Genomic DNA, 14191 nt, shown 5'->3' with positions numbered 1-14191 from the left:
AGAGGAACAAATTTGCTTTTTAAATGGGGAAAAAGGACCAGGCAAGCAGAACTGCTCAGTAACCCAATGCTCGAGCACCAATAATCACTTACTTTATAGATGGCAGGTAAGATCTGTTTCATTTTCAGCCTGTGAAAGACAAAGACGTCATAAACTGCGGACACGGCGAGCACCGTCACTCCTTGTTCCTTCCACAGCATGCTGCAGCCCGCGCACAGTCCCGTCCCCAGGAACCAGCCCCAAGTCCGGGCTGAGTAGCCTCTCGTAGAACAGTGTTTCATGTAGCACAGCAAGGACAGGAGAAAGAAGAGACTGGCCCCGACGTCGGCCCTGCCCACGATTCCCGCCACTGCCTCCGTGTGAATGGGGTGAGAAGCAAACATCAAGCCGGCCATGAAGGTCCAGTATCCGTCCCCTAGGAGGATCTTGGAGAAGCTCGTGAAGACACCTGTGACGGCCGCGTGCAGCAGGACATTGACCAAGTGATAACTCCAAGGATTCAGGCCTCCGACGGCGTGGTTCAGGCGAAAAGAAAGAGTGCACAGGGGCCGGTAGGATTTGTGGCTGCCGCTGTGGGTTAGAAGAGTCCCCCAAAAATCATTGTAGAAAATGTGTGTCCATGGAGTTTCGGGGAGAAGGTCTTGATTAGTCTTGATAGCACGGCTAAAAAACAAAATGTTTTTGGTTTTTTTTTTAATCAAATTTAAAATACGGAAAGGAAAAAAAAAAAAGGAACATGAAGACATTTGACCCTTGACCTACATGGGGGTTAGGAGCGCTGACCCTCATGCAGTTGAAAATCCAAGTATAACTCGGGAATCCCCAACCTAATAGTCTACTGTCAACCAGAGGCCCTACCAGTGACATGAACAGCCGATTAGCACACATATTTTGTATGTTGTATGTATTATATACTGTACACTTCCGATAAGGTAAGCTAGAGAAAACGTTATTAAGAAAATCATAAGGAAGAGGGCACCTGGTGCTCAGTCAGTTAAGTGGCTGCCTTTGGCTCAGGTCAGGATCCCAGAGTCCTGGAATCAAGCCCTACATCTGGAATCAAGCCCTACATCTCAATGACGGAATAGCGGGAGGGGGTCTGCTTCTCTCTCTCCTTTTGCCCCTCTCCCTGCTCGTGCTCTTTCTCATGCTTTCTAATAAATAAAATCTTAAAAAAAAATCATAAAGCAGAGAAAAGGCTTTACAGTACTGTATTTGTTGTAAACAATCTATGTAGAAGTGGACCCATGCTATTCAAACCCGTGTTGTTCAAGGGTCAACTATATGTGACATAGCTAAGATATCGCCTTCCCATAAGCTGCTGTCATGCGTACAATGGGATCCCAGGTACACACAGGACTGATGAAAATGAGCCTTATGGAAGGCTTTACATACAGATTGAATTCAGATCCTCCCCTTACTTCTTAAGATCACTACAATTAGGTTGTTTCTTTCCTCAAAAGCTTTGTTTAAATGCAAATACAATTGAAGAATAAATGCAGTTTCTATCAGTGGTTTAAGACTTACTGCAGCAGGGGACCTGGGTGGCACAGTGGGTTAAGTCTTTGCCTTCGGGTCAGGTCATGAATCCAGGGTCCTGGGATCAAGCCCCACATCTGGCTCTCCACTCAGCAGGGTGCCTGCATCCCCCGCCCCCCACCTCTCTATCTACCTGTGATCTCTCTCTCTGTCAAATAAATAAAAATTTTAAAAAATAAATTTTAAAAAATCTATTTAAAAAAGTGTTTAAAAAAACTTACTGCAGCAGTTGTCAAACAACTGCCCTAAAAATCATGTGGTATCCTGGCTTAAAATGCAGATGACAGACAGCTGGTTGATGTGAGGTCTGAGAATCTACATTTTCTAAAAGGCATAGCCCATGGGACACTAGTGGTCCTTGTGCAGAGAGCTGCTTAAAGCAAGAACTAGCAAGCTCCCCAGTAGAACTAAACTATAGGGGCACCTGGATGGCTCAGATGTTAAGCATCTGCCTTCGGCACAGGTCATGATCCAAAGGTCCTGGGATCAAGTCCCACATGAGATCTCCCTGTTTGGCGGGAGGCCTGCCTCTCCCTCATACACTCCCCCTGCTTATGTTCCCTCTCTCGTTGTGTCTCTCTGTCAAATAAATAAATAAAATCTTACTTTTTAAAAAAAGAGAGAGAGAAAGAAAATAAAGAAAGAAACTTTAGATAAAATATCTGTGCCCTGGGTTGCCTGGGTGGCTCAGTGGGTTAAAGCCTCTGCCTTCGGCTCAGGTCATGATCAGAGTCCTGAGATCGAACCCCACATAGTGCTCTCCGCTCAGTGGGGAGCCTGTTTCCCCCTCTCTGCCTGCCTCTCTGCCTACTTGTGATCTCTGTCAAATAAATAAAATCTTAAAAAAAAAAAAAAAGAATATTTGTGCCCAGAGCAATGTTTCTCAGACATATAAATCATGGAGGGTGGGGGGTGACAGGGGGAACTTGTTAACAGGTATGTGCTGAGTCAGTAGGTCTGGGGAGAGCCAGACACACCATGGTTCTAACAAGCTCCCAAGTAATGCCAAAGCTACTAGTCCTTCAGCCATGCTTTGAGTTGAGAGTTTGAGGAAGAGTTGGGGAGGCCAGAAATAAGGTCTCTCCTTCACCCAAATGTTTCCCTCTCTCCTTCATTATAGAAAATTTCAGCCTTTCCCTACTCTGAGTTCTCATAGGACTTATAATCTTTTCTACCAAGTGCCTTGTGTCCTGCTTTTGAGAATTCATACTTCCAGGTTTGCATGCCTGGGTTCGCCAAACAGACTTCAGGAAAGAATAACGTAGTATCTGCTGAGAGCTCGCTTTCTGCCAAACACTGTAATTGTTTCCTTGGCTCTATCTTCTTTAATTCATAGAGTAAATGACAAAGTAGATATTATCTACATCTCTCAAGTGAGCAAATTATGGTTGAGAACTAATAATGGTTCCAAAATCACACAGTTGGAAATAGCAGGGTAGAGTTCCCCAGCCCATGCTCTTTCCACTCTGTTGGGATTCCCAAAATGTGATCTCCAAACCCAGGCAAGTATGTAAGAAGCTACACGGGTGAACCTTGTAAAAATTTTAATGGTTCTATTTATTTTAATGTGTATTTGAAAGGAAATTTAATTATCAGATCAAAGCTGGATTTCACAGCTGTTTGCTCAAAATAAGAAAGTTAAAAATTAAAAAGTCAATGTAGAGACAAATATTAAAGAATCAATGGTGCTGGTACATGTGGACAAGGTACAAGTGTTGGCATGTAAATGATTCAGTGGGGAGGATCCCTGCTCTAGGCCATTATACTCTCCAGAGAATAGGGGGTATCTGCACTGTTTTGTATCCTTAGTCCCTCTCTGTACTTATGGAACACAGGGGAGGCACAGGACTTAGAAGGACAGAGAAATGAGACGGTCAGGACATCTACTCCATACATAGAGACCTCTTGCCTCGTCTGATGTCAAGGCTTTTTTAAGGGGTGTGGGCACATGAGTAGCTGAAGACTCTATGACAGAAAACCACCTGATGACTTTGACCTCTAGCCCCTCCATCTGTTCCGCCTTTCACTGTGAGACAGGGAGTGCAAAGAAATTTCTACATGCATAGGACAAAAAACCAGGTTGGCAGAGCCCTGGATTGAGGAAAAACATGCCCGAATCACCAGCTCTGTAATTTACCTGAGTGTCCTCAAAAACAAGAAAATGCAACAAATTCAAAAAGATTAAGAAACCCATCCAAGGTGACACAGCCAGTGGAAACAATAGCATTCTGGTTGGAATAAAACGATAAGGCGATGCTGGTTTTCACCTCCTTCTCTAAATTGCTTCCCAATTGACCTCTCTGAGCTTCAGTTTCTATGAAGATAATGGTGGGGTGGTTTTGGGGTGGTTTTTTTTGAAAGATTTTTATGTATTTGAGAGAGAGAGGGAGAGAACACAAGTGGGAGGAGGGGCAGAGGGAGAAGCAGACTCCCCACTGAGCAGGGAGCCCAATGCTGGGTTCAATCCCAGGACCCCAGCTGGGATCTTGACCTGAGCCAAAAGCAGAAGCTTAACCGACTGAGCCACCCAGGCTCCCCCCTGTGATGATAACGGCTTTACCTTGAAAGTAGTTAACAAACACTTGTAATTGTTCATTTATCTTCTATGTAGAAAATCAAAGAACACTATCTTGCCAACACATGAATGTTCTGGAGATTGAGCACAAATGACATCTGGGCTCTGGGAGCTGCTGGTGTTATTATTCTATAAAGACTGGGGTACAATGTCCAAAAACTCCCTTATTAAAGTCAGCTTGGTGCACAGTCTCTGAAATTAGATGCAATTAGGGGTTAGAATTAAAATGTATCAACAGTAGTTGATGATTATCTTTTTTAAGCCAAACACTACGCTATGCCTTCTACATAAATTATCTACTCATAGAAGAACAAGCTGAGTTTTCTAGGTGCTCCATAAAAAGGCTGAAGGTCTATTAAAATCGTGTCTTAAAAAATGCTCAACATGGCAGAGACAGTCGTTCTCCATGGTCTGATCTCCCCTTTCCCATATTCCTAGCTCCTAGCTCTTAATTTTTTGCTGGGTACATGGTCATCTGGTAAAAAAGATTTCATTTCCTATTTCCCCTTGCTGCTAAATACAGTTCTGCGGTGAATTTTTGGCCAATGTTACATATTACTTCTAAAAAGTGTCCTTAAAAAAAAACAAACCTCCAGGTTCTTCCCTCTTCCACTCCCCCTTGTTCTTGCTGGAGCAAAGCTATACGAGCTGGAGCTCCTGCAGCCATCTTGGCCCATAAGGGACCCTTAGGAATAAAAGTCATGCCCAGCAGAGCACAGGAATAAGACTGAAGGAAACTGGATCCCTATTATGGTAGACCACACCAGCCTTAAGCTAACTACCTCTCCATCCTGTGAGTATGGGAAATAAATCGCTATCTTGTATATTCTAAACTGTGATATTTTGGGTGTTAGGTAGAAGCAGCTAAACCTAGTCATCAGTGAAATCCTTTGTTAACAGAAGACCTACTGTATCACAGTGGTTTGATTTTCCATATTTATTTTTATTTTTACAAGTCTCCGTGTATCGACTGTGTACCAAATTTCCATATAAATTGGCTTTTAAAATATTAGAAACAGATGTTATTCTGGATCCATTAAATTAAAACACCCTGCTTTGACATTCATCAAGAGTCTAACCCAGAAGTAACGGCTTAAGACCTGATGGGTTATAATTAAAATTTAAAGAAATGTGAAAAACTGCCAAACTGCCAAATAGTGTTCTCACAGAGAGCAAATTTCAAGTAATTCAGAATGAAAAGCCAACTGGCCTCTACTAAACATCAACTGAGATATTGACGTAAATTCATCTAATATCAACGCAGAAACATGCAGACTATCAAACTCAGGGCAGTAGAAAGCCCGAGAGCAAAGCATTCCGGGAGGCGGCTTTGTTAACGCAGTGAGCAAGGCTGGAAAGCACATTTTGTTCTAGACCGCACTTCGCCCCTTCACTGGCAGATTCAGACAGGAGAAAGAACCACGTTCTCCAAACCAGGGTTTCTACGTGCCATTAGTTCAGTGCGTAACCAACTCTACAAAGACTTTCTCAGGACCAAAAAAAAAACAAAAAACAACAACAAAAAAACAAAACCAACAACCACTCCTGCTTTTAAAAAGCTGTACAACATTGCCAGAATTTATTAGACTTAGAGCAATAAATCTAGTCATCTACAGTAGCCAACAAGATATACTATACACCTAACTCTCACACAACAAGGGTTTCAAAACAATGAATTAACAAATCTCATAATTACACCATGAGAGAAAACTCTGATGAGACACAGGCCCAAGTTTACATGGTTGGAAAAAATGTAGGGGCAGTTCTGCTGAACGAAAGTGGGAGATCAATGTAACACCTCAGCCCTATGCAGAACATATTCTACTAAGGGACACTTTAGTATGATAAAATCCTCTGATGGGTGTTATCTGCTTAGGCAGGTTCTTATTAACCATAATGAAAATTATGGCAAAAGAACATGAAATAAAACGAAATTGTACTGGGCTTTAGTATATAAGTCATGTCACACATGCAAGTCAGTGATAAGGGATGCATGACACATCCTCTCACATCATATTCAGAAAAATACGAACCTGAAGGGCCTTAATAGAATCTAAATAATCTGCCAGCAAAAGGAGAGTAAAGGTAGTCGTTCAACACTAAGCATAATAGATCTTTGCCCGTTTGCATTTTCTTACAAGAGTCCAAAATGGAAATAGTAAAACCTTTTCTGTGATTTCTCAGTTAACGAAAAACCTTAACTCAAAACAAAATTTCAGGCTGATATAATTTCTTAGGTTACTGCTGTGAATTGGTGTTGAAAATTCAGAAAGACACTAAGGAATTGGGAAATTTTCCACTCTGGGAAAGGTGAAGAACATCGGAGCAGCAGATGTGAAAAAGAAACAATTGCAGGCAGAATTCTCCAGAGAACAAACGACTGAGAGGCTGTCTTTTGAAGCAAAAAGATCCAGTCCCTCAAGTCTTCAAGGAGGGCTTAACCTGTTCCAGTTGTGTTCATTTGTGGCTCTTTGTTTCTGCTGCCTTATGATTTTTCCTTTAGAAAATGTTGACAAAGGCCAACACTATTGTAAAGCTGATGAATGGGGTGACACAGCCATCCTAACTGTCCTCGTGTGTGTTTCTCTCACTGCTGTTTTTTCTGTCCATTGACCTTTTCAGTCACAAACACCATAAATGAGGACCATTAGTCCATCGGAGCAGAAACAATGCTCCTATTCTTCAAACGTCAAATGGCACGCTTTCTGAGGTGCTTTCAATGGTTCTACTGAAAGGTAAGTAAAGGCCAAACTTTTAATTAAAGGAAAAAAAAAAAAACCTTCAACTGATGGATGGGTTGAAGTTTGTTATACAAAAGAGCGAAGAAAAAGAAGGGGCTTTGCTGACCTGCCCTGCTTCAATGATACCCAAGGATGCCTGGCTATGCCTGGCTATGCCTGGGTAGGACAGTGAAATGGAGAAGGTAAGAAAATTGACTCTAGAGCCGATGACACTAGAGTCCAAGGTACCTCACTTTTCTCATCTGTAAAATAAGGATAATAACTGTACTTGCCTATTGGGATCATTGTGGGGACCGAGTGAATTAGTAAGCAAAAAGCAAATTGTTACATGTAATAGAAGGTGTATAATGGACATAATATATGTAATATGTCAGCCGCTATCATTATTAGTATTATTATCTTCAACACCAAACTAGTGATGCTAGCCATCAGCGCAAACAATGCTCTTCATTACGTTGATAGCCTCCAAAACCTATGGATCGTGGTCACTACTATCACACTTAAAATTTCTTTGAGCTTTAACGATACTCTCAAGATAATATTCATGAAGTCTTACTTTTGGTCTTCAACACATTAATCTTCTGAGTTTCCTCCTGCCCTTTGGGCTATCTCTTTCTAACTCTCCTTGGCTAGCATCTGCTTCGCATTTTCCTCCCAAAGGTGGATGTTTCTCCCCTGCTTCTGTTCCCTGACCTTCTTTCTCTGGACATATCCCCCATCTACGGTCAATCACCTCTGAGCCTTCCAACTCCAGAGATGCCTTCTCCACCTACACTTCCAGCCAGAGTGTTACTCATGAACCTCCACTTCTAACTGGCCATTGATATCCACACTGGAATGGAAGGAAGAGTAATGAAATCCTGGTTCCTTCAGGACCCCCAGGAGTACCACCTTTGGTCTGTTAGCCTCTCTAAAGCTCAGCATCCTTACCAATGGTTGGTAGATAATAACAATACATCTCATAAACTGTTGTGCTGGAGATCAAATGAAGCAATGTTACCTTAAAATGTTTGGAAAATCACAGAGCCTTGGGGTACCTGGGTGGCTCAGTAGGTTAAGTGGCTGACTTCAGCTCAGGTCATGATCTCAGGGTCCTGGGATTGAGTCCTGCATCAAGCCCTGCATCAGGCTCCATGATCAGTGGGGAGTCTGCTTCTCCCTTTCCCCTTCCCCCTAACTCATGCTCACGCTCTCTCTCAAATAAATAAAATCTGTTAAAAAAAAAAAAAATTCCAGTCTTGAGTAATGCATATTTGTTGTTGTTTGGGGCTGCTGCGATGCTGGTTCCCTGTGTCCTGTTTTTGGGTTTTTGTTTTTCTCTTTTGAGAAGAGCCCAGGTTTACTTTCAGTTCATATGGATAGGGTGAGGCTGTCTTTACCTCCTGACGAAAGGTCATTATATGACATGGCCAATTAGTGTACCATAATCACCTATCTCGTTGCTGGCTGTGACAACTGATTTAGCAGCAAGCTGGGTCAAGCAGACTCAAATACAGCCACAGGAGTCTACTGAGAAAGAACATCTTTTGAGAATGAGATGAAATCCTAGCTCTGCTCAAGAATTCCCTGAAAACAGAGCCTGCCAAAGAAGAATAAAGCCAAAACCAAAGAACCCAGATCTAGGTGACAAAGCGGCCATTCCTGCTGCAGCCTGAGCCCATCATGCCTGAAACTAACACTGTTAACTAAAACAAGAAATGCCCCTTACTCCTAAGTTAATCCGATTGTCATTCTGACATCTACAAGCAAAAGAGTGCTCAACAAGCAGTTGGTGATTGGAATTACCAATATTGTTAGTTGTCATTTTAATATCTTAAGCTTAGTAAGTCTGAACCCAAAAAATTTTCCTCATCACCCATCCCCTTTTTCGTAGAAGCCCCTGATTAAGTACTGCCATTCCTCCAACACCATCATCAAAGTTGTACTTGAGGGCTCCTCCCTCTGCTCCTACATCCATTTTTAAATGGGTTAAGGATATTTTTACACTATCCAGAACCTCAGAGAAAATCCAACTTGCAAGTTTCCCTTGAATCCATCTCTAACATCTCTGATGTCGTCTCATTCAGGCTTTTATTATGTCCTGCCTGTACTGTTTAGCATGCTTACTGAAACTGCCTGTTCATTTTTCTTTCCTTGGTTAGGCGTAAGTCCCCTTATGGAAGGAATTATGTCCATTTTTTTTTTCCTCCCAGTGCCCAACACATATTAGGCTTATGATAAATATTTGTTAAAATTAAGTAAATAGTTATCCCTGACTGCTTTCTTTTCCCCTTTGATCCACTATACACATGCTGCAGATAGAGAAACTTCCTGAAATCTAACTCTAGCATCACTACTCTGTTCCACAAAACCCCTCATCATGCCCTATTTCTTACCATAATAAACACCCTTCACAGCCCAACACTCATAACCATCCCCACTACACTTTCTGTGCCAATCTCCCATTACTTCTCCAGAGGCATCTTAATGTCATCCAAACTTCCCAGCCTCTAGGCCTTTGCTCAAACCATTTCTTTTCTTCCTCTGCCCAGACCACCATTCTTCATCCAGTTACATCTGTCCAGATAGGCTTTGATCCCCCATGATCAACACGTCACAATCTTCCCAAATCTTCCCTAGCAAATATGCTTGATTTTGACACTGAATACTCACCCATTCCCATTAATCACACTTAATTCTTTGTACGATTAATAGGGATCCTAAATGGGATGACATGTGGAAGACATTTTGGAAGGAGTAGGAGGAAATAAATGCATTGAACATGGGGCACAGGTAATTCTAATAGTCCCTCTTCCACCCCCTACTGAAAATCACTGCCCAAAAAAGGGAAATTTGTCAGAAGAAAATTATTTACTCAAAAAAAGAAAGAAAGAAAGAAATTCATTAACTTGCTCATATATCCACCTATTTATTGATGGACTAGACATTATCAAAGGGTACTACAGATAGAATAGTGAGGAAAACAGACTCACCAACTGTGAGAAACAGTCAGCTTAGCAGAGGAGGCAAATAAGTGTACAGACAATTTCACCGTAGTGGGAAACTAGTACTCTAACATGAAATCCTGACTGCTACAGGAGAACAAAACAAACTCCCAACAGACTTAGAAGATCCAAAGTTGGGACGCCTGAGTGGCTCAGTCAGTTAAGTGGCTGTCTTCAGCTTAGGTCATGATTCCAGGGCCCTGGATCTAGTCCAGAGTGGGGCTCCCTGCTCAGTCAGGATTCTGCTTCTCCCTCTCCCTCGGCCCCTCCCCCTGGCGTGAGCTGTCTCATACTCCTACTCCCTCTCAAGCAAATAAATAAAATCTTAAAAAAGAAGAAGACCCAAAGCTTCCTGAAGAAAAGCACGTCTACATAGAAGAAGTTACATGAAGGAGTAAGACAGTGGTGGAGATGTTGCCAGGCTGATAGTCAATAGTTTCAAAGACTGTGAGTCAGAAAAGAAGATAGTAAGCTTAGGATCAGGAAGAAAAACAAACAAACAAACAAACAAACAAAAAACCAGGTTCATTTGCTGGAGTGAGGGAAGCTTGAGGGATTGAGTAAAAGGAATCACTGCCATTACTCTGTCTTGCACTATTGTCCTTCATGGGATGGAGGGGGATTTGGCTAGATATCAATCTCCCTAATGATCTTTGGGTTTGATTCAGCCATTGTCTTGTTAGAACCTCTTTTATTTCCCCAGCGCACTATTAACTTTTAAGAAGTAGAAAAGCATCTAATTTATCTTTTGGAATCTAGCACAGAGTAGGTAGGCATTCGATATATTTCTGATGAATGGAATTCTAACTAGAAATGATTGGTACTAATAAGCTGCACTCACCTTTTAGGAAAATTCTTTTTTAAATTCTTCATTGTTTTAAATATATAGGACATTATCACTTTCATCTAAAGTAGTTCACTCACTTTGGGCACTAACCTCTGCTCATTCAGTGATAATTAACTGTGAAAAACCATCAGGTTAATTGGCTTACCCAAATGTCTTTAGCATTCATTTGCCACTTAACCTATAATCCCTTCATTAGAGTCCATCTTTAGGGATAAGCCATTATATTTAGAAAGCTCCAGTTAATATGTAAATAAATGGCTAACAGGAGAGGGGAATGAGAAATCCTATAACATCCAGAGTCTGTCACAGTTCAGGGAGGAGCGATGTGTTTCAGATTCCTTGAGGAACTTAAGGTAAGTCAAGTAAATTTCAGTGTTGGGTGCTGGACTGGTGGAAGCAGTATTAAGTTGCAAGGTCCCGGCAGAAATAGAAGGCACAAAGGTTTTGGATGAATTTATCATTACACATGTTAACACATTACTAAGCTTGCTTGTTTCTATCTTGATCTCCCCCTACTAGATTATAAACCCCTCAGTGGGAGAGAACAATGACTTCCTAAACAACTGGCATCTAAAAAACTTTTTTTAAAATTGCCACCCTGTAGATGCTGAATGAAAAGAGGCTGCTGGAGTAATAAGAGGCCTGTCGTCAGACATCCAAGGGATGGGGCCCCCGAGTAATTGCCTGCTTTGTACAAAGTATGTCTGAGAATGCTCAGCCTTGTTGCTAAAGAAACATTCTTCATGGACCCTCCTTCCATGGCTTTAGGAGTTTTTCGCATGAGCAATAAAGGAGTTTTATGAATTTCATCTAATACCTCAATGCCCCCTGGAAAGGAGGAAGGAAGGAAGGAAGGAAGGAAAGCTTCTGATTCAAAGCGGTCCCAACTGCAGGCGACCTAAGCCCAGAGCTGCTAGACATTCACTATCCTAGAGCTTCCTCAGATGAGGCGGCTTCGTCCTCATCCAAGTCTAGTGTTTGGCCAGACACTTGTTTCTCTTACCGGGAGAAAATGTGGAGAAGGAAACTTGATTCAATATTTTTCAAGTATCTATAATTCCTCAGATCAATCAGTATTGTCATTTTCAGAATTTTTACGGGAAATATCCAAGAAAAAACTTGAAGTGACCCTAAAAGCTAATGAATAATCGATGTGAAAGAAAGATGTTTATTTCAAAATTAAATGGTCAGTTGCCCAAAGATTTTTTTCCCCAAGTAATTATAAGAAAAGCATTTTACAAGATTAGAGCAAAAACTAACAGCCTGTGATTATCAGGAAAACCATACTCCCAAGCATTTTATTTCACTGATTAAAAGAATCCTCTACCTCAACATTAGCTTCTTAACACCTTAAAATGTTTTCAATACCTTGCAATTGGCATGACAAAAATATTAATATTTTCTACACAATTATTTGTTCACTGTATTCTTAGCATGCCATCCTGACAAAAGATTATAGTCACAACTCATCTCCTTCATACTGTACTAAATTGAATCAGAGTCGCAACTTAAAAGCTTAATGAAAATATCCTGATTCTGCTTTTTCAAGTCTCAAGTCTTGAAATTAGTACCAAAAGGGGTACTAAGAAGCTTTTTGTTCCAAAAAAGTTAATTCAAGTATATGAACCACTTCAGGACACTCCATTGTATATATCATTTATGAATTTCAATCCATTTCATAGGTTTTCATACATTCATCGGTCTATAAAAAGATGATTAAAATGTTTTTGTACTTAATATATCATACTGTTTCCCTTACTCTGGAGTCTTGAGCATTAGTGATATGTTTTAAAGAACAACTGGTTCCTTTTAATTTTTTTTTATTTACGAAAAATAAAAAATGTTTGACTATTTCTTAAAAGAAGAAATAAATATTAGATGGATAGTTTTTTCATGATGTTCAAAGCTTTCAAAAATGAATGGGCTCGGGGCGCCTGGGTGGCTCAGTGGGTTAAAGCCTCTGCCTTCGGCTCAGGTCATGATCCCGGGGTCCTGGGATCAAGTCCCACATCAGGCTCTCTGCTCAGTGGGGAGCCTGCTTCCTCCCTCTCTCTTTCTCTCTCTCTGCCTGCCTCTCTACCTACTTGTGATCTCTGTCTGTCAAAATAGGTAAAATCTTTAAAAAAATGAATGGGCTCTATCAGACCCCAGATTCCAAGAGGAAAAACTATAAGAATAACCATGAAAAGTTCAAGAGACCTATTTTGTGCATGGTCTTGTTCTGTGTGCTTTTAAAAAAAGATGTAATCTTTGTGCTTAAGCATTAGATCATCCAAATATACTCTAAATAGGTAGGAATGACAAGTTACATACACATACCTTTGTATGTAAAAAGTACTTTATTAATTTCAGAACAGATATACTAAGTACCTGGTAGTTTTTCCCAACTACTCAAGTATTACCCTTAAAAAAAAAAAAAAAAAAAAAATCACATCCTTAAGGAGAAATCATAAATTTCACTTTCAGGTAAACAAGAAAAGTACTTTCTGACTACAACCACTGCTTGTGAACCCACTAAAAGTTCTCAGCCTGAGGACTGACAGACCATGGAAGTTAGGGAACAAAAATTTAAACCAAGAAACCAATAGACTCTACAAATACAGGTGACAGGGGAGGGGAAGAAAGAGATCCACGTTGCACCGTCCAGATGTTTGGCTTCTCTGTTAGCCTAACTCTTGTCTTCTCTGAATTAAGTCTTAACCAAATCACCCTTCTTTATCTACGCTTCTGCTGTAGCCAAAGAGAATAGCCAAGAAAGTTCTTTCGGCAAAATGTTTGCAATGATCCTGTCTTTTCCACTTAAAAATTTCCACATGTTGCCAATGTACTCTTCACAGGTACGCATAGCATAATACCACCTTGCCTTTGTATCCAGCTTTTACAGAATGTGCTTGTGTTCATGATTATCTGGAATCCTTGTCACTACCCTGTGAGTAAGCGGGTGTGGGCAGATACGGGCAGGAGAAGTTGAGAGTCCTGCCTGACACAATGGTATCGGTACATTTCAGAGACACCCACACCAAATGCAAATCTCGGTTCCGCATCCACTGCTCTCCCTACATTACTGGTGAAATTGTCACTCCACCCCCTCCCACCAATCAAAAAAAATTCGCATGTTGAATCCCCAGCCTGCAGAATGGTGACTTCAGAATGTGACTGTATTCGGAGGTAATGCCTTGTAAGGTAATGCCTTGAGGAAGGTAATTTAGTAAAAACAAGGCCATTAGGATGGGCCCTAATACAATCTAACTGGTGCCCTTATCCAAAAAGAATCTTTACACAGACATTAGGGATATACATGCAGAGAAAGAAAAAAAAAAGACCCATATGAGACTGCAGAGCAAAGGTGGCCAGTTTGCAAACAAAAAAGGGGTCTCACGGGGAACCAAAATCTTGAACTCTGACTTCTCCTCCCCCTAGAACCATAAGAAAATAAATTTCTGTCGTTGAAGCCAACTCGTCTGTGGTACTTTGTTACGGCAGTGCTTACAAGAGACCATAGTCC

At 41.1% G+C, this 14191-nt stretch overlaps 1 protein-coding gene across 3 annotated transcripts in view; it reads right to left on the bottom strand.

Moving 5' to 3' along the window:
* Positions 1 to 14191, bottom strand: part of TMTC2 (transmembrane O-mannosyltransferase targeting cadherins 2) — a 437325-nt gene that overhangs the window by 271134 nt on the left and 152000 nt on the right. For 2 of the 3 annotated variants that reach the window (XM_059186454.1, XM_059186453.1), the window contains exon 2: positions 93 to 663. The exons of the other annotated variant lie outside the window; for it this stretch is intronic. In XM_059186454.1, the coding sequence (XP_059042437.1) occupies positions 93 to 663 (571 nt within the window). The remainder of the gene's footprint in view (positions 1 to 92; positions 664 to 14191) is intronic. 3 annotated transcript variants of the gene reach the window in all.

Source organism: Mustela lutreola, chromosome 8, assembly GCF_030435805.1.
Source record: "Mustela lutreola isolate mMusLut2 chromosome 8, mMusLut2.pri, whole genome shotgun sequence".
NCBI lineage: Eukaryota > Metazoa > Chordata > Mammalia > Carnivora > Mustelidae > Mustela > Mustela lutreola.
The sequence above is the reverse complement of the archived record's forward strand: the minus strand, read 5'-3'. Positions and strand labels throughout refer to the sequence as shown.